At 39.6% G+C, this 22,220-nt stretch overlaps 1 protein-coding gene across 9 annotated transcripts in view; it reads right to left on the bottom strand.

Annotated features, from left to right (window-relative positions):
- LOC124171645 (microtubule-associated serine/threonine-protein kinase 3) overlaps positions 1-22,220 on the bottom strand; it is an 831,728-nt gene that overhangs the window by 235,030 nt on the left and 574,478 nt on the right. For all 9 annotated transcript variants that reach the window (XM_046550857.1, XM_046550862.1, XM_046550859.1 and 6 more), the window contains one exon: positions 3,546-3,625. In XM_046550857.1, the coding sequence (XP_046406813.1) occupies positions 3,546-3,625 (80 nt within the window). The remainder of the gene's footprint in view (positions 1-3,545; positions 3,626-22,220) is intronic.

Here is a 22,220-nt window from a genome sequence, read left to right as displayed (position 1 = left end):
TCCCATTAGTTTAAATCCAAACTGATTTGCGCTAAAAACATTTGCTCAGTCTAGGAATATATTGTGAGATAACCATGCCCTAAGGTCAATAACGGCAGTCATAGAAACAATTGTCGCGAAACCCGGGTGATTTAGCGAAAAAATTATTGCATAATTTGGCCGATTTTGAATTAGCGTGAAATTTCTTGAATGCAAGCAGTCTAAGTCATTTGTTTCAAACTTTACTTCTCCTGTTATGTAAACGTAAACCGTCGATCATGTTAGAAGTCATACTGCATAGAATTGTACCGCAAGGTTCATTTAAATAACTACCGGACAAGGCATCACGGTAGTTATCCAACAAGTCATTTTAACTTCAATTGTAAATGAGGATTGGTGTACTGTCAGGTGACAGATGACGTTTGGTAAGCGTATTTTTTAAACCCCTTAGTGCCGCGGGCCGATGTATATGCTTATACTTCTCTGCCGTAAAGCGCCAAGAGCCAAAATATTGGCTTGAAGGTAGTTAATTGTTCAAATGTATGATTTGCAGTAACTAAACTCTTGAATAAAAATTTAGGATTACTTGTACAGATAAAATCAATATTATAAAAGTTAAATAAAAAACATGATGCTGAAATACCGAAAAAAATATCACAAAAAAATTTCTCGAAGATTTTACATTCCTGTGTCACTCCTAGTAGCAGATACTAAGAGAGTTAAATATACGTTCCGAACACGTGTAGCTAAATTTTTTCGCAATATTTTTCTAAATTGAACTACGGCCCTCCTCTTATACGTGGAAGGCGTCCCCTTCGACTGGTACATCCAGTTAGCAAGGCGTCGGAGACTTTCAAGCGAGACTGCCCATCCACCCGAGACTAGAGCGCTCCCATTATGTCATCTCTCAATCTCGGCCCATTCTCGCGAGTCCCCGAGGACTGTCCAGCATTGAAGTCGCCACCAATGCCATATTTAACGAGTGGATGGGGCACGCGCTTATCCCAACCCTTCGGCCCAGATCTGAGCCTCCTTGCGAGCCACTGGCCCCCAAGTATCCATCGACATCATGAGTTGAGCCACAAAGAGTTTTATTCAATTCGCAGCACTGATAACGAGTGTTAGATCTTAGGGATGTGCGAGTAGTGATTTCTGATCTCTAGTCGAGTTTGTTCATTTCTGGATCGAGCAATATAACAATGTATGCACCAACTAATTCCTGTTTTTCCAATCTCCTTGAGAATTTGTTATTCTGAATGCTAAGCTTAATGTAAATATGAATGTATTATGATAAATGTTGATGGCAATTGTGTAAGAATTAGGAGATGAATGAAAATTAAAGTGTCTTGAACAGTTGCATAAGTACAATTGAAGTGAACTAACCTGTAGTGTTAATTTAATTTATAAATGTATCCAAACTGCTAGAAAGAGCTCTGAATAAAAGCATTTGCACCACTACAATAAAGGTTACATACGTAAATGAATCTCGTAATATTTGATCTTTTCAATTTCTCATGCAGAAAAGTCAATTGTTCTACAGAATTAGGTAGCATGTTTTAACGTCTCCATGTAACAGTATTACTCCCTGCAGAAAATGGTCTTTCGCTACTCGTGTTGCTGGGCAAAATTGCTATATTTGATAAATCTAGGAATTTTAATTAAACATTATGTCAACGATTTTTAAGGATCTTGAATCTTAACGGAATTTAATAGGAAGATGCGAACGAACTATAGAGCTTAACTTTAGCTACACGGACCAAATTTTTTTCTCTTAAATTCTCACTTTGCTTAATCAACCTTAGCGATTCTTGCTTTGTTAGTTTAAGAAGGTAACAAAATGCAGCAAGGGATAAACGAAAATTAACAATGAACGTAAGTAATATTCAAATAGGCAAAAAGATGGCACTAATTGTGACGTCAACCGGGGAAAAACCGGCCATTGTTCGCTAAAGCCGAAAAGTTCCAAGAAATCTAAGCCAAAATGTTTATTCCTAGAAATCTAAACAATTTTATTCACATTCTCCCAGAGTTAAGAAAGTGGGGCAGGGTATAAAAGTATCGCACAGTAAAGTATGAGTGACGAAGAGGTTCACTACGATTATTCCGAATACGCGCCACCGCGCTGGTTCGAAAGACGGTCGGCCGCTGCGGCTGACGGAAAGGTTTTTGGCGCCGACGTCGACTTCTGAATGCTATGTATACAGCAAGCTGAAACTTCAGGGCCAAGGTATTAAAACGACCTATTGACTTTGACAACGATATTATTACATGGGTTTCATGTTAGCGCCTCCTGTCGTCAGATTTATGAACTCACTGGCCTCGACAGCTCTGTATCCGAAACTACTCGACTCTACATTCGTAACGATACTCGAAACACTCGAATCGAGTATCGACTACTCGACTCGACTTGAATTTTCGAGTACTCGCACATCCTTATTAGATCTAAATTATTTTCCCTTAAAAAACTCTTTTATTGCTCTGACTTCAAATAAATTAGAACAAAAAATACGATTACACGAGGAAAATTAATAAAAAATACGATACAAATGAAAAAGACTTCTGGTGACAACTATTTCATATTTCTATTTCTTAAATCATAAAACTAATTAATTTTCAAAATACTTATTTTTACAACTACTTACTATAGTAACTCTGAAAGTGGACAATCCCCCACTTCAGAGCCTGATTATGTGAACGCTTTCCTATGTTATGCTGTAATTTTGTAAATTCAGACCAGAATTATTTAGCCCGCTGTGATAACCTCTGATTTTCAAATCACAGACAATTTTAATTTACAAACTCTCAGTAAACTGAGATTGCTTAAAATTAACTGCAAAGGAAATGAATTGTAACAAATCAGATTGTAATTATACAATAGTAGATATACAATTTCATACACTTCCCACGCCAAGGGCCTGGATTCTAATCCTGGCAGTGGCAAATTTGCTATCGTATACCATCCAAAGGAGACTGTTTCTCTAGGAAACAAAAAAAAAGCTGAAAAGCGATTACTTAATTTTAATACCATTGCTACTAAATGTCCGTATTTTTAACTAGAATTGGTTGAATTATGCTACGGCAACCCCTCCATAGAATTTTTCCTGGGGTATTTATAAACCGTGAAATAACAGGAAAAATATTCCCATATTTTTCCTGTTAAAGAAAGAGGAATTATATACAATGTCATCACCGAGAATCAATGTTGAGAGAAAAACATATCGATGGCCTCGATCAAGGTTACAGAAAAACAATGTTTTGTTGATTCTGGAGCTTCGTTCAAAAATAAAGCGAGACGAGGATTTCCTAACCGGAGTAAAACCGATTAGATTACTTGTTTTCCAATCCTCTGCATGCTTCAATGGTCAGCTTGAATCCCACGGCCAGCCAGCGTCGCAACCACCACGACTCGTAGATAGTTTATAGTTGCAAGAGAGCATCATAAATGACAGAATGAGATAGGAGTGAACCAGATATGCAGCAACCTTTGATCAGGTTAAGGGCAAACTCACTAGAGGCACTACGCAAAGCATGCACAAGGGATGAAGCGCAGGCCGGTCTCCACTCACCAAGTTCGCGGACAGCGACGGCTCGGACTGTCCCAGTGCTGAAAAACGCATGCGAGTCAGGTTGGAAGTTTCGCCAGATCCTGGAAAGCAAAGAGAACGTCATTTAATTGAGGTATACACATCAAGACACACATCAGTTACCGCCAAATCACTAAATTGCGATTTTGAAGCGATATAAGTAGAACCACGAACACAACTTCAGCCGTTGCTTTGTGGAAGAAATATACTTTGTACTTTCGTACAATAATTTTTATATACAACTTGTTAAAGTACTTCTGCGCCATTTTCAATGCTTATTAGTATTATTACAATCCACAGAGGGCGATTCAATAATTTCCGCCCCAACAAAACTTTGTTGAAACAAAAATATATACGCATCGAGATTCAATATTTCCATGAATGGCTCAACTAGCGCGTCAAGGCTCTGAATCAAAACGTCTGCTCTTAAAATCCTGACAAGGAGGCAATCACAGTATCCGAGATCAGTGAAATGAATGCATACAATTCGGTGCGGAAGCACAAGATGTTCCATGTTCGATGGAATCCAAATACTAATTTCATGCAACTTAAATATTCCTCCCACAAACAAACTTTTAGGCATTCCATTTCCTATGAATTTTTCAATTCAATTTCGTCAATATTATATCACAAACAACATATTATTCGATGGTCTTCGAGGATGATGAATGATGCGGATTTTTGTCATTCTGGAAAAAGACCAACAATTGAAAACGTTGCTTGGTACTGCTTTACTTGCGACACGGGTCTCAGCAACTTATTTAGTGGGCAGGAGGGAATCTACTCTGCATCAAACCCCCGAAATTTAAACAAAAATGCACATTAGCTACAACAATGGCGGGGAACTCAACACAATCATCCCCTACTCAGTGACAGGGCATATCAGTAGATTTCCAGTCCCCCACAGATAGCAGAACTACCCCAAGACCCGATCTTGTGTCCGCCACTGCAGACATAACAGATGTAGATGGTCAATGGAGACGCATTGACTTTCAAGCATACACAATAATTAGTAAAAGTAGTACTTCGATTGCGCTCATGAACACAACAGCAAGCCTTTTCATGTAAGTTAGACTGAGTTGAATCTCACGTAAAATATTAACTAAGCCTGATTTAGAAGAGAAAACAGTGAACCGACCATCAAAGGAATCTTTATACCTATCTACACCAAAACATATCCGAGGCATCCAAAACACCTAGAGGATATATAGATGATAGATATTGGGGAATGAAAACTTTGGTTTGAATTTACTCTCGAGGTTTCCTTACTAACATGAGCTCACAATTAATATAAACAAGAGCGCCCTGAGGTGGCTGCGCAATATCCCGAAGCAGAGGTCAACAGCTAAACCTCCGACTGCAAATTATCATGAGAAATGGAAGTTATCGCATGAAAAGCCCATGAAGAGACGCATAGAAAATCCGGATACTTCTCCTTCCATGTGAGTATTAAATACTGGTAGTTTAATGTCCACCGGAAATTACATTGTTGTTGTAGACGGAATCAGTCCATGAGACCAATCATGCAACCTTGAATATAGCCATTTCAGTCTTAGCCACAGACGTCGAAAATCGCTAGTTCAGATATACTCTGAGACGGAGAGCTAGTCTCTGCAAACAATAGCCAACGACGCTCCAGGTGGCTGCACACTATCTAAAAGCTGAGATCAAAATTGAATCGATGAACTTAAATATTATAATGGGAAAAATGAAAAAGGCGGCACATGAAATGTTTAAGGACGGACTTCATCAAAACCAAGTAAAAAATAACCTATTCTTCTTCGCGAGAAATGAAACGTAATGGATCCAGAATTCCTCATCGAAATAAACAGCGTAAAGAAAATCAATATTCGTAATTAGGCAATTAGAACTATCAGGACCAATGTGAAAGGTGCCATTTACATAAAGCTTGCTGCATATACCTTGCCATATTCTATTGCACAAATAGAATATAAATACGGCACTCATAATTCATCACCGCGCTACAGACATTAGTCATAACATATTAAAATGCACATTAGTCATAACATAAATGTACATATGATAACATGATAAATCTTTTCCGAGACGGACTGATGCCTTCTCCAAGTAGTCGCCTTGCGTTACTCTACAATGGAGGGTAACAGAGAAACAATCACTGCAAGCACCCACTGAGGGGTCCGTCCAATTATTATGAAAAATTTGTGGTCAATTTGCGAAAGCATTTAACAGTCATATCGTTTCGCTGCCGAATATCTTTCTCTCATCAAGACACGTTTCCGGAGCGAATTCATGAGTGGCGATGGGAACAGAGCTCGGCGGGAGGCAAGACACTTCCCGAGAGGGGCCGCGGCATCGCTTGGCGTGGGCCGAGTTCGCACGGGCGAGTTAAAAATACCTGGAATGTTTGAAAACAGAGAGGGAAGGAAGCGCTCGAAAACAAAGAAAAAAATGATACTTTTCAAGGTTTTTAAATCCACAAGCAACGCTTTCCGATACCTACTACTACGTTCGCAAGTTTACATGCATCATCAACTACTCCAGTGAAATACATAATTATTTCATACCCAAGCAACGGGATTAGCATTATTATCTACCTTCAAGCAGTATCATGTACTAAAAAAACTGGTCCATTCTTGAAATACATATAGTTTAAAAGGAAAAAGAACTTGTTCTCGTGCCTTTACCTTTTGAATTATAAAGAATGACCGCTTCACAATGTCGTTCTACGATAAAAAAGGCATGCAATCCTTTTCTGTCGTAATTTTGTAAAAAGAGGCTAAGGTGTATGATAAAAAATAACTTTCATACGAGCGCCACAGCCTAAGATACAGTATTTATACTCAATTATGAGCCTAAAAACAAATCATCACATTGAGATTCCGTTTTCCTAATGAATCTAACATGTGCAATAAAAAAATCACAAAAAAGCCAAATTGGCAAAACCCACCGTTTGGTTGCGAGTAGAATCTCGTACTATTGTGTGTTGTATAACAAAATCGTGAAGATGTTACTCGCTAGTTGCAACAAATTATATAAATTATCTTCGGTAGAGATTCGTGAATACATGTATTGGGGCAACGAAAGTTCCACGCAGTTATTCCCGCATTTAGTGGGTACCTATTAATGTACAAACCTATTCATTTTTGGAGAAAAACTATCAGTGGTAAAAGGCAAGGGCAAGCCCAAGATTATTGATAGCTAACTAAACGCATTCATTTATGCTTTCTTGTTCTCCGCCGGCACGGTAACATTTAATAAAGATATTCAGCGACACAGTGGATTTCAAGTCAACACCTTTTTTTTTGATTTCTCTACTATCGGAAAGAGAAAACTAAAACTAAGTATATCATCGACCAGCCATGAAACCTTTCTTCACCGTGAAAAATGTATTCAGCAACAAGTATTCTCAAGAGAACAGTGGGATGATTTTTCATCAGCATGCGATAGTTGATATTAAATTGCACACTTCATTGTTGGAGTAAGCATGAATGCAATGGATGCACATGTATATTGCCAGTATGAGCAATTACAAGCATTTATCACCCGTCGAAAAACATGGAACTAGAGATGAAATAATTTGCATCTAGATAAAAGCTGGAAAATATGTGCCCGGTTGGCATTCCTAATTAAATTATATAAGTTTAGAGTGCAAATATTCACTATGTAAAACAAAAAACATTATTTTGATCAAGCAATTATTGTACACTGCTATCATTCATTTTACCAACAACGATTACTTCATATTGTTTACCACTATTATCAACTCTAACAAGAAATATGCGACTAGGAATGTGTTTTTCATCGACTTATATCGAAAAATGATCCATGGTATATCGCACGATACCACTACTATCCCTCAGAGCACTACGATAAAAATAGGCTGCCCAGCATTTTGTCCCTCCGAAATCTAATGATCTGATATAATCACTGGGATCTTTTTCACATTATTACGACGACATCCATAAAAAAATTTCGTATGTGCTCTTTATTCATTGCTTCAAAGCACAGAGCTTCAAAGCTCAGACCGAAAAGTAAAAAATGAGGATTATAATCCGTATAGTTTTTCAGGCTGTGTACCAACAATATCCGCTGGCCCCGGAAGCGAAGCCAAATACAACGACTATATGCCCTCCGTTTGATAGGCTTCACAGGGTACAGACCTTAATGCTTGAAAAGTCGCGGGAAAGCACATATCGTGATTGTGTATCCTCTTTTTCGTATTTAATTGGAGAATTTTCCGGGAAATCTTCAAATTCTGTACCGCGCAGTAGCCTTTCTTTTGGTTGGATGGGGGTGTGGGGAATGTCTTCTCTCACAAAAACGACACCAGTCCCGGTGATGACGCAAGTGGCAAATTCGCGCGCAGCCCTGGTTTGCCGTCTCTGTAAACGAGCCACGTGGTCCCGTGGGTTACGTCATCCTCGGAGGACAAGAAAAATAAGACGCATTGTTACGCTACAACACGGGACGAAGGTTAAAAAATGACATTGGGGATTTAAGCAGGGATGGAGAAGAGGGGTGAAATGCGTCGAATTATAGGAGATTCACTCATGCCTCATTCACATTACGATTGTTCCAGCGATTGTCGGAACTATCGTGCATTCACACGACTATGGCTAAAACCTGTGCTGCCCTCTAGTGCTGACATTTAAAGTGAACGGGAAATTTACGGTTAGCAAAGCTGTTGAAATATGCAGGGTCAAGATATTACTGTGCTCAACGTGTATTTACCGAATAATTTTTCTTCCGCCCATATTCTCCATTCCTAGGACAAATCCATGAAAAAATAGAGCGAAGGGAGTTTCACGAACTTTTCGTCTTTCTCTTGTTGCTTCCTATTCCGGTCTCCCAGCGCCTAACCATCGTGAAGTGGCAACGTTTAGAACTACGGTAACTATTGTCAGGACATGCATTCACACGGCTAGTTCGGCCAACTATCGTTAGGACGATCGCTCCGACAATCGTAATGTGAACGCGAGGTTCTTCAAATGTCCGCGCAATGGCTGCCCATCAGTGAGCAAGGGGAAAGCACTAAGGCACGAATATCATAACGCAGGATTCTCCGACCCTCAACCCGCTTTTTGCCTCGAGACGATAAATCTTCTCGAGCGTAGATCGAATTTAAAATCATAACATTTAACATCATTAATACATTTTGCTTTATCCTTTATCCCAAGTATTATGGTATCGCAAACAAAAACTAGTCCCTTTTTCGTAAACAAAACATTACATTGATATCTGATACAGTAACTCCATATTGGGTTTTTTCATTAAGTGCTACAAAGTTCTCAAATTTATGTTGGAATTTTTCGCATGAACCATTAAATGTCGATGGCACTAATACATACTCTCTCACACACAGCGCTTAAATAGGTATACAAAATACGCCACTCGCGGCGCTGATAATATGAGCGATCCGGAACTCACGGAAAAACTCCGTAAGGGATGTTAACCAAAATTTATATTTGTGATGATATAATCTGACGATTCCATGACTTTTCTATGCTAATCCTTGCGAGTTCAAATACTACAAGCCCAAGTCTGAATTCTTTTTGTTGAAGTCCCGCAGTTCCCAGCCAAAATGGCTGTCTCCTTTGTGTATCTCTGTTAAATTGTTTCACAGGTATAGTAAAAATTCCCTTTCTATACTTGATATGTATGAGTGATGGCGTGTAGGATTTAATTAGGGTTTGGAATGTGGGATGGGCACATTTAGGGTAACGATGTTTGGGTTTTGCAGGAGGTTCGTATTCCCAGAGGTGACTTAGCAGATGGTTATTGGTGGCAGCAAATGATTTAAAAACATTTTGGCAATGCATATTTCCGATATGTTAGGATTGGAGTTAATACTCTATTGCAAATATCCAGAATAGAAGGATCAACCTGGATTTATGATCGCGATGAGGACATTTTTGAAAAGCAATTAAAATCCACAAAATTTGGCTATAGAAATCAAGCTTCTGCGGAACGGTCTCCTAAATGCTCTCCCCCCTTGGGATGGCCGCCTCGCGTCACCCGACTGTTGCAAAAGGCTCGGCTGAGATGCGCAGCTGCAATCGGAGCCAGATAAGATGAGATGCTGGTTTAATTTGGATTCGTCACGAGAATGACGCTGTACTAGGACTATCCTCTACTCTAATTACGCAAAAAGGTCAATTTAAAAGTAATTACTTCGCTAAATGCACAGAATTACACAAAACCTAGGTTAGGAAAATGCACTGCACAATGGACAAAATATGGAAATAGTACATTGGAAAAGTCATACTCCTTTACAAGAATACAAAAGCTATTAAGCTAATAAAGATTAAAATTTTTTTATAACATTTGGCGGGAGGTCATGAACCCTGTGACACCCCTAAATCTGCCACCGCTACTAATGTGCATGGTTAATAGTACGCAACCTACAGAAAAACCTAAATAGTTTGCTATGAGCGAATGTTGGACGACATAATTTTATGCGCATTGGCTAATTTTGAGAAATCTTTCCATTTTAAAACAAATATTCAGTCTTGGACATTGTCTTGGATTTTAGTCTTGGACATTTTGCTGGTATTTTGTGTGAAAGTTTCAAAATGCATTAACTAAGAATCAATAATTAACGATGATAATAATAAAAATAATAACAATGGATAAATATATTCATGAATTCTTTTATTCCAACTAAATAACATTTATATGAAAATTTCTTTATCCATTATATTAAAATTTATTCTCTTTTCGGCGTTTCATCGAACCGAATTCAATTGAGGATGACAAAACACACTAATATGTGTAAGTTCTAACGAAAATATTCCTTAAATTCTGCTAACGACGCCATGCAATTTTATAGTAATATGGCCATGGCAACATACACGCTCATTTGGGTAGCCCATGGAAAAGAGCTGATCCCCCTATCCTGAATGTGTAAATTCCGTACGCCTCTCGCTTAGTCTGGGCAGAGCCCGGCCTTTGGGTGTAAATCGAAGGAATCACTGAGTGAATGATACTATAGGGTAAATTACCGTTTCAAACACTATGCGACGGCCAAAATATCACAGGAATAGTAATTAACATCACTTTCAAATGAACAATAGCATAAAAAACTTTTTAAAAGCATTTTCAAAGCACATACATTCAAAATTAGCAAGAACGATGATTTGCTCAGCTTCTGAAGCTCTGACAAACTACGGCCTTGATTGGGACGTTCGCTTTCACGCCAAGCTACGGCATAATCCGCAACAGCCATTATCCTTTCCACGACTCCTCAATGGTACCGTCTCGTTTGGGGCAAGGCGCCCAGATATCCGAATCCCAGCGAAGATGCCACCGGTTGCCATTGTGCACCGCGCGACCGCTCAGCCACAGCTCGAGTGGCTAGCGGCCAACTTCTTGCATACCAAAGCCGAAGGAATCAGCCGGTCGCCATCTAATTCGGTATCATCGTCATGGCAACCACGCGGCCTAATGCCATTCTGTCCCACTGACAAAACCTTGAGCGCGAAAGAATGGGAAGTCCTGATGCCATTCATGAAAGCAATTGATTTCCTGATCTTCTTCCGCGAGAATCGATGTCTCAGGAAAACTTGATAATAGCGTTTATGAGAAGAACAAGGTTATGCGGTTTTGTATGGCATCGAGAGCTACGAATGTAAGACTAGAGAAAAATAATTGGGCAAAAACTTGAGCAGGTAGAGCAATTCAAGTGTTTGGGCAGCACATTAGAGGAAAACGGATACAGCAGTAAGGATATCAGGAAGATGATTGCGTCAGCAAAGGAGGCGTTCACGAACAGGAAGGAGCTTATGAGAAGATCGTCATGTAAGAGTTAAAAAAAAAAAGGTTTGTGAAGGGTCTTACCAGGAGTGTAGCGCTTTACGGTGCGGAAACATGGACATGAGGAAGGAGGACGAGAGAATATTGCGGGCTTTCCAGATGTGGTAGCAGGGAAGAATGGAGAAGGGGAAGTGGACGGAGAGGAGGAGGAACAACGAAGTGCTGGACAAGATGAGAGGAGAGGTAGCTTCTAGATGAGACACGGAGGAGGCAAGAGGGTATGTATGGAGTGATTACTGAGCGGGAAGGGTATGTTGAACACTGTGTTAGAGGTTAAAATGTAGGGTTAACCAGAGAGGGAACGAAGAGGATAGGATTTTTAGATAAGAAAGGGGATAGGCCTCATTGTGAATTTGAGAGGAAAATCAATAAAGGCTGCCAGAATAAACCATGGAAACCTACCCTAATCGGTAGAAAACTTCAATTAAAATACGTAATTCATGTATCAAAGTGAAACAAAGTCATAGAACCACGATGTGGCAAGTGGAAAGTAACTGGACCCCTGTCTGAAATTCATTCCCCTGTGATTTAAGTCTGGGGAGAGGTCAACCGTCACCACTTCAAACCAACGTACAGGCGGAATCGATGCGTGAGAAACCCGAGTGAACGCATGAACATGTATTCCGACGAATAAACGATCTATCAAATGAATATATGAACAGCCGGGTAAATAAATGAAGGTCCACATGAATACAACAGAGGGTACTCGGGAAATCGCTAGTGCAATCAATTAAAGAATAAACCACTTTCTCTTGCTGCTTGGTGTTACCCAGTATCAAATTTGGTGCAGTGCCGTCAATTATACAAATAGAGATCGAACTCACTCACGACCCAGGCGTGGCGAATCAGCGTAAATTTCCAGTAAGAACCCGTAAGTGCTACTAAAATAACTCTTCCATACGGGTTTCCATATTAGCAACACCTAACTTGCAAGAGTATTTCTCAAATTATTTACGATTCCATCTAAGTATTCCAGTACTTATTCATTACCATATGCATTAATGCAACTACTTTGAACGCATTTCTCGAGGTGACCGAGTATTCATAGCGGTTCTGGAATGGTAACGGATAATAAAATTGGGAACAATCCTTGTTTCCAATTATCTTCTGGCAGAATCCGTCTTATAATACGTGAGCATATGGATAGTATTTTCCTTTGTCTCTTCTACTGTAAGCTTAGTGCATAGCTATACGTGCAACATCAAAATTTAACACACGGTCGTTTAATAGTCAGACAAACAATTAAGCCTTTGACGACGGTTGGACGAGCTGGGGTTAGATACCGCGTGAAATTCATTTTACATCAAGAAGTTGGGTTAAAGTGTAATAGTTTTCCTAGCTTTTCTGAGAAAACGAGAATACTCTGTCAAAACATTTCACTTCTATCGTTCTAATTGTAATGACAAGCAACTATGCATACTTACGTCACCTCAACATAGCCGCTTAAACGTGGTGATATAATTACATGTTGTACTGTAGACAACCGCATTTTAGCTCCCATTACCGATTATTTCATTATATACGTACCTTATTTCAGTCTGTGAATGCATATCGATCACTATTCATTAATGAAATTAAATACCGGAATTTCCATTACACTTACTTTTCTCCTTTGCTTAACAATAGCATACAATGTAAACACTATCGATTGCATAGATTGTACAATATATAGTCTCGATGAAAATTAAAGGTAACCGCAGTAAAATAATAAGAATTTTTTACCATCGAAGAAACTTTGATAGATGTACATACATTTCTATGTTGAGTTCGCCTTTAACGTGAGGGATGACAGTAACTTTTGCAGGAAACAACCTATCATCGAAGATGCCCATAATTAAGATAACAGCGTATTTCACTGATGACAGGATTTCTTAGACGATTATAACTGCAGATTTCCGGTACAATCTTCATATACACTTCACATGTACAGTAATGCCAATATTAATTATTTATTTTACTGAGTACGTTTATGTTCACCATCGTATTGCACCCTTAGGAAGTAACGGAAATTTGGATTGCAAACGATGATAATTTGAGCATTTGCCAAGTGCAGTAATCAACCTAATGCTTTCAATCATGCGCACAATAGTCACGAAATTATTCTCATTACCATACACATTACTAAACAGACTACAAGCTTCAAAATTTCTTGCTAAAACTGTTAAGTCCGAATCCCGGTGAGTATGGGCGAGAAGAACTATTAAATCAGTTGGCAGGTGCAATTTTTTCGAAGACAGACCAGCAATATTTCGCAGGGAATAACATTTTTTTACTAAAATTAATACAATTGACCGGACAACGATTGGACTACACATTATTTATCTATCAAAATTTTACCAGGCATCAACATTGTCATGTTTCGTATTTTGAGCATCATTTACTAACTCTACAGACCTAAAAAGTTTACGCAACTGAATTTCTAGGCAATTATTTTTGCATAATTTCTTGACAATTACGAATAAGGAACGCCAATAAATTAAAAATATCGAGAACCAATCACCCCACACTTTGATTGAGGCTACAATATGTCTGACGTGAAATAAGGCCCTGTGCACGCTAGCATCCTAATAGCCGTAGGTTGAAAGGCACAAGAGCCGACTTAGGATGGTACGACTTTAATTTTCTAAAATTTTAAGAAAGATAAGTCGGAATACAGTAATAATTGGGAAATTAGACCAAATCATGATTACAAATTTCCCACTTCTTTTCATACACTACCCATTTTAACGATTTTCTCTTTACATATAATAAATTACTTCGGAACGATAAGTACAGAGTTCAAAACGTTTCCATAATTACAATAGCAGTAAAATATTTCGCGGTTACTTTCTTTTCGATTACTTATTTGTGCACAGAGGATTACTTAAACGCGCACTTTAATAAGCTACAAGAAACACTATGGTTTTCCAGCAAAAACGCGTTAACAATAGGGTAGTTTCCTTCATCAAAGAAAACGAAAGGCATTGATTGCGATTCGTTACCCACCATTAGTGTATTCATAATACACAGATTATTTGGTTTTTGAAATACCGGTTTAGACGAATGGCAAGGGTCAAATTTTATCCTCATTTGAAAAAGGCCAGATTAGCGCCCATGCGATTCCACTCCACGTGACGTCACAGGGACCTAGTTTCTACACGAGAGGATAGGAGTTATACATCGTCTGAGGTTACCAATGCATGCATGAAGCACAGAGCTCAGGGAAACATGTCTTAATAATCACCTACTAAAACTGGCTAAGGTCGGAAAGTTTTCTTCGTTTGATAAGGTATTAATAAACCTTTTTTAAGCCAAGCGCTACCATCCAGCAAGGTACTCAGCTACCCGCTGGCAGCCTGCGACGTATCAGCGCTAAGCCTCGCCTCAAGGTCACCTCACCGGGCGGGAAGGGGAACCAGAAATACGACGTACGGAGATATTTCCCGGCATTCATACTTGAGCGTCGCGTTTTCGCGCGCTTGAAAATTTTCACTTTTCATTTAATCGCGAAAAATAGATATTGTCATTTAAAAATCTAAAAGCGTGAAATACGTACTCCAGGAGTAATAATCTTTCGATTAAGGCAATAAAAAAGTAATAGGAAACCACCCTATTGCAGACAATTTCAGTTGGGCATCGGAAACTACTGTAAGGTGCACAAAAACTGAACTTTTCAACGTGTTCGAGTTCCAACTATACATTCACTTCATTGCTACGCACTTAATTTCGTTTTTTATCGGAAGGCTGCGCACGCACCATCAACATGGTGTCCTTGTGATAGGGGCTTGGAGGAAAAAGGGGCTCTTCCGCTTTCAAAATATTCTCATTTGGAGAGAATCCAAATACAAGAGAAATGCTGCCACTCTTTGTTGGTGAAACGTAAAAGAACAAAAGAACCACCAATCTAATGTCCCTAGGTATGAATCATCTAAACTCCCATCGTACCGTATGCTTAAAATACCTGGATCCGTTCCCCCCTACACGTTGGGATATTTCGAAACAGTTGGTCAAGCTTGTGATGGTGATGATATCTGTGACTCAGCGATGAACCCAAACTTTTCACAAATCTGGAAACAAGTTGGGCAATCTAGAAATTATTTGGAAACGATGAATGATTAAAATAAATGTTTAGCATCACCCCGAATTTGCCCTGGCATGTGATGTTCACGGAAATGAGGGCTCTTTTTCATTTTTACTCGAGAGGCAAACCTGTGATCGCAATGTATCTTTAGGTCAATAAGCGGATGCTAATATTTTAACCTTTAGTCCTGCAATTTAACATTCATAATTTAAAAAGATTTTTTTAAAGAAACTGACGCTACTTAGTTGCAAAACTCGTCAGTAGAAGCCATTATCGAAGAAAAAAACCATCAGCGAAACAAAAACACCAAATATTCGATGCATGTATGCAGCAACTGCTGAATTACTAGAATACCGTGGATTCGACGGTTGGCTCACTAATATTGGCTGCGATCATTTGAAGTGCTGTCGGAGAACGCATCAATCCTGCTCAAGCGATCATAAAATTCTTTTGGCGCGACGCATTGCTTGTTTAAAAGTTATGATATCTTTTAGACATTTCATAAAGCCACAGAGAGAGGACATTTGATAAAATTTGCCTGCACCTCCAACATGAAAACCTTACACATAAGAAAATACTAGCTTAAAATATTAAATTTCCAGGTACAGCAAAATACAGAAAAAGGTCTAATTTTAGAAGCATGAAAATTTCAAGACGATAGCCCTTAAGATAAAAATAAGTTTTGCAGGGATACTTCGTAAATTTGAAAGACTGGCCGAGCGAGAGTGACGAATCGCCTTAACTACTCCGCTCCAATTTATAGATGACACCATATCAAACGTAAATAAGGGTACACCGTAAGCAAGAATTTCAAAGACATACTTGGAAAATTCAACGTAAATAATGTATATTCCACATGTATAGAAGCGTAATTTGTAGATCTTTCGCCAAGATTGCCCGATGCAAAGTAAATGCAAACTTAATTAAAACTAATATAGTTTACTGAATGATAACACAGCTTTCATGAGTCGCAAACTTTGGAGCTAATATGCAGCGGCGGCTTGCCCATAAGGAGTCTCGGACGCCGCCCCTCCCAAAGATTTGAAAAAGGAAAAAAAATAAATTCCCTTGCAATTATAATTATAAATCCAAAGTGTTTACATACAAATTAACCAAAGTGTTTTTTTCAACCGCATACATCGAAAACGTAGGAAAAACACCCAAAATTAGCGCGAGAAGTTTGCATTTGTAGCCGCGGGGCGCTGGCCGGAACGTCCCATTCCATCGCCATACAGTTATATGAAGAGCGGTAGTGGTGGGGGCTGCTAGTGCTATGACGCGTCTAAGGTTGTACCTAATGGAAGCCTCGGGACGTCGTCCGATCATGCGCAGAGCGACGTATCTAGTGAGTTGACGTCGCCGCTATGGCTGACGGCATTATAATCTGGCGATTACTTGGTGCTGCAGTGTTGCAGAACACCTTGTTTTGGTTTTAATTTTATTACTATAAATATTTAAATTATATTAGTTTAAATTAAACAAATTTAATACCTAGATATCCTTAAAAAAACTCACTAAAAAACACAAAATATTCAAAAATTAAATCCCCCGGTGAAGTGTGCTACCCCCATCATTTAACTCACGAGCCGCCACTGCTAATATGCAAAATAAAATGGATAAGAATTGAAATATTCGGAAGAATAACGCATACTCGCGGCAGAACCTGTCCAATGTGAGAAAAGTCGCCGAATCCGACAAACACGTGCCTGCGTTGGCGGGCGAGCGGAATCAGAAAAATGATAAGTAGGCACATCGGCCGGGCGTCGTGCGCCTAAAACACCTTCCTCCGCATCACGATACGCGGGCAAGAATTTCGAAACAACAGGTCAGGCTTCAGATGATGACGGCGATATTCGTGACTCGGGCATAGATGAACCCGAACTTAAGACGCGCCACGAAATGAGTTAGCCAGTAAAGAAAAAGAATTGGACGCAATGCAAAATTCATACGAATAATTAGATTTGGCCTATATTTTCCGGGAGGCGAAGTTCACACATTAAATACATAGTAATAATAGTAGAGGAACTCAAGATGTTGCCCCAAAAATGATGAAAATGAAACGGATCGTCCAAGTGAACGATGAGGAAATCCTTAGAAGGATGTAAAGAAGAGAATAGAAGCCTTATGATAACCTAATATGAGGCAAAAAAAGTTCATCGGCCATATCCACATGCATCATGGACTTATGAAGACCATCGCCGAGAGTCCTGTGGGTGGCAAGAATGGAAAAGAAAGATCTAGAGTAGGAATAGTTCTAAAATAAAATAACTTTATAGTGTGAAAAAAATGTATCGCGCAGGTGCAGGTAGGGAAGGATGGGGAAGAGAAAAAATAGGTAGGTGTGAAAAGACAAGCTGATAGGAAAATTGAGTGGAGAGCTGACTCTAACCAATATTGCCAATGATGATAATGAACAATTGAATGTGACAAATAGACGCCTACAAGACCGAGATTTTGTTTACGTGATGGTAATGAAGATAAGCGGAAGGATTGCACACTGCCGACGCTCGCTTCACTGCCAATTATAGCCGTCATGTGGCGCTGGGCATAATTTAGGCTCCAGGTATCCGTTCACCACCGTCACGTGACTTATTGCGAATTGTATTCCCATCCTTCAAGTAGAAGCCTAAAGAATAAAACTCCAAATCTTTTAAATGATGCGCTAGAAAAGAATTATATTACATATTATCTTTTAGAAGGACTAATATCCTACATTCTCCATAGTAACCACAAATTATACGATTAAATGTTTTAAATAAAATACTTCCAAGTGTTCTCTCTCATGTCGCCATTTTCTTCTGAAATTAAAGGGTCCGGTATAGTCCACAGTGGAGGATGACGTCTGGGTAGCTTTTCTGTCTAGAGCACTCCACCGGAAATCAGAAGATCAGGGTTACCGGAATCGGGGATCTGGGTGGATTTTTCGGAGTTATCTCAATTATTTCACGTAATTTCGGAGGATCACAAGCACCTCCACGACCATTCCTAGTCTTTCAATTTCATTCCCCATTCCTTCGAAAGCGATTGTTTACATTCAATTCCTTAAATCACGTAGCCGGTTCATGCGTCCAAAAAAACAAAAATCTTTTATGAGAAGCTTGCCGAACGAGCTACACATGCGAATCCACAAACAACTGGCTGAAATGTATGCCATGAATGGGCAACTCAAGTAAAAGTATAAACAGTGTGACAACAGTAGACCGTGATTATGTGGTAAAATGGACCGTCTGCGCTCACGTTCATGAACTAAGGATGTTTATAACAATAAATTTTGCTTGTATGATATTTTTTCCATTGATAATTTTACTTCCATTAAATTCAACACTCACAAAGAAGAATGGGTATTTGGGATGAAATAGAAATACTAATTCGAAGTATTTAAAACATGAAATTTTGTGTGAGGCCATATATGCTCAAGTTCACGAAAGAAGGGGTTTTCCGTCAGTAGCGTTTTCATAAGCACATGATGTTGTAGCTCGATGGATAATTTTATTTCTGTTATATTTAACACTCGCGAAGAGTGAAAGGTTAAAATTAGATCAACATTTCAAGGTATTTCGAACTTTTCCCATTTCCTACGGTAATTAAAAAGCAGTGTTCATTATTGGCCCTAGCTTTTTGCTACCTCACAGGGACTGACACAGCTCCACTTATATTCGATCTGGGATTTAATGCTGGTCTCATTTTCCCATCAGAGCTGTGTTTACGAGCCCCGCTTGCGCTCAAACCGCCACCGAATGATAAAAACCAGGTTTCGGGTGGATGACAGCGCATACTCGTGAAATGCCGACCTCGTGGGAAGTGTTCACATTGCGCCAAGGACGGAAATAGCCGCCGCGCTATGACCGGCATGTCTACAGCCCATGGATGCGCGGACGGCACGCCAAGGCGCGGGAACGGCCCGCGACTAAAAATACGCCCTGGATTAGGCCAGAAGCCGCGGCTGCGATTCTAAGGGTCCGTCGCGGTTGGTTCCTAAGGACGTATAAGGCGAGGCAGGCCAGACTCTGGCACGAAGCCACGGGGGAATCCAGGGAGTTTGTCCCCCCCACCGAACTATGCCTTCCACATCTTATGTGCATTCCTTAGAACTCACGTGGAAGTAGCCCAAAGGATGTGCATAGAACATCAAATGCTTTCTAAATCTATCTTCACCAACTCACTTCCCGCACGCCACCTTAATAGGTAAGATGCGGAAGAAGCTAGGGCCTCAGCCTGGATACACAGCAAAAAATTAAGGAATGCGTTGGCAGTGTGAATTTTCTATGACTTACAATTTATTTCAATATAAAAACGAATGCCTTTAACAAACCGCTCTGCAAATTAACTACCTTATTGTTTTTGTTGGACCCGGATATAGAGTACGACCTTTACGTGATTAGGTGTCATCTGATCGTATTTACTCAAGAAATCTAAGCTCATTCCGTCGCCTCTGGGTATCCATCACTTCCGTATCTTTTACTTGTATAAACTCTGAAACGGTTCTGCTTGCTCGTAATGATTTCGACGAACTTAGTACATATACGCTTACACGTTCGGATGAAATAGAGTATTACTGAAATGCAAATTAATTAGAAATAAGCTGAATCACACAATGAAGTTTCGAGCTTCCCTATTTTTATTTTCAGTCAGGTTTGCAACTAGGAGTTATACGTAAGTTCAGGAGCCGAGCAAAATTCCTGGCTTGGTAAAGACTTAGCTGAACTTAAATACCTAGGATACATATGAATGGGTACTTTAAAATTAAATCCCGGCTCACGAAAATTAAATGAATTGTTGGTCAATGATTCTATCGGTGATATAACCCTAGGTTGATTAGGATAGGTAAGTGCATAACTGAGCGCGGACTAGCTTAAAGGAGATTATAATTAACATTTTGAGAGTATGGGGGGGCAGATATTTACATGAGCCATCTCCACTTTCAGGATTTAGGTCTGGATGTGTTCGAGAGCCTCACCCTCCAGGCTTTTAAGCCAATGATCCCTCGATCAGCTGTAGAGTGTTTTGCCCACGTTTCCCTGTTAAAAATTATAAAATATTTCGGCAATGAGTCGGCCCCCTCCATCCTAACTCTCGCAACTACAATCCGCTGAAAAATTCTGTCACCCGAGTTTGAGGATCAATTGATCGATGAACTCTCATTCTATTTGATAAAGAAAATGTTAAAAATCATTTAAGTATACCGGGATTAGCCACAGCGATAACTATACGGAGTTACCCCAAATGAAAAAAAATGCGAAAAATGCTTAAATAATTTTATTTGTGCGTTGACTGATGGCAATCAAACTATTTTTGTATCAATGAATACTTCATTTTGCGCACAGAAACAGTTTTTACGGGATTTCTCTTGTTTCCGCGCGCTCTTACGGCTTTGAAGCGACAACATGGATCGAAAAATCAAACTTTTTACAACATATGTTGCAGTAAAAGGTTGTCACAATGAATTTTCATGATACTTCCCGTAAGAGTATTATAGAAAGCGACGAAAATGTAAAAAATAGTTATTTTCCGATCGTCCAAAGAGACGAAGTTTGAAATGTCTTCCTGCGCTAAGAGTTCGTGGATAAGCCCCATTTCAAGCCAATTTCTGGCAACGTTTCTAAACAGGACTGTTGATATTCCTTCAGATTTGAGAGAGCCTTGGAAGGCGTGGCATCTAGCCCGGAGGCGGGGTAGATTAGGAAGAGGAGAACCAAGGGAATGAAAACGCGAGACGTTCAATAGGGTGGTTTCCTATTATTTTTTATTTCCTAAATCGAAAGATTATTACTCCTGAAGTACGTATTTCACGCTTTTAGATTTTTTAATGACGATATCTATTTTTCGCGATTAAATGAAAAGTGAAAAATTTCAAGCGCGCGAAAACGCGACGCCTAAGTTTGAATGCTGGGAAAACTCCGTGTGACATCATTCTGGTTCCCGCTGTCGCCGGGTGAGGTGACCTTGGGGCGAGGCTTGGAGCGCTGATAAGACCCAGGCTGCTAGCAGGAAGCAGAGTACCCTGCCAGCAGGTAGCGCTTGGCTTAAATAAGGATTATAAATACCCTATCAAACGAAGGAAACTTTCCGACCTTAGGCAGTTTTAATAGGTCATTATTAAGACATGTTTCCCTGAGCTCTTTGCCTCATGCATGCATTGGTAATCTCAGAGGATGTAAAACTCGTATAGAAACTAGGTCCCTGTGACGTCACGTGGAGTGGAATCGCATGGGCGACAATCTGGCCTTTTTCAAATGAGGTTAAAAATGACCATTAACCATTCGTCTAAACTGGGATTTCAAAACCAAATAATTTGTCTAACATGAATACACTAATGGTGGGTAACGAATCTCAATCAATGCCTTTCGTTTTCTCTGACGAAAGAAAACTACCCTATTGGATGAGTTTACATCGGAGGGATAGGGGGGGGGGGGCAGTGAATGTATATTTTCCGCGGCCTACGGCCAAGGGAGGACCTCTCCTCCCGATGACTCACATCGCCATCTAACCCCTAATTTAAGATCTGCTCAGAATAAAGAAGCACACGACGGGCCACGAGGAAAATTCACTATTTTTCACCAATAGAGAGTCACCCAGGGCCGTAACTAGGAGTTTTGGAAGGGGGGCGAAATTCAATTTGTTGCCTTCCACCCCAGATCCCCCCTCGCTTCCTCTCACACCACTAAAATATAACACATCCGTAAGCTATTTTTTGACACGCGGCAGTTGAAACTACGCAAAGTATACTTGCAATTAAGACATTTTATTATTATTGTTTAATAGTGTATAAGTTAATGGCTATTGATAAATAATTAAATAAGAAC

Source organism: Ischnura elegans, chromosome X, assembly GCF_921293095.1.
Source record: "Ischnura elegans chromosome X, ioIscEleg1.1, whole genome shotgun sequence".
NCBI classification, from domain to species: Eukaryota; Metazoa; Arthropoda; class Insecta; order Odonata; family Coenagrionidae; genus Ischnura; species Ischnura elegans.
The sequence above is the reverse complement of the archived record's forward strand: the minus strand, read 5'-3'. Positions and strand labels throughout refer to the sequence as shown.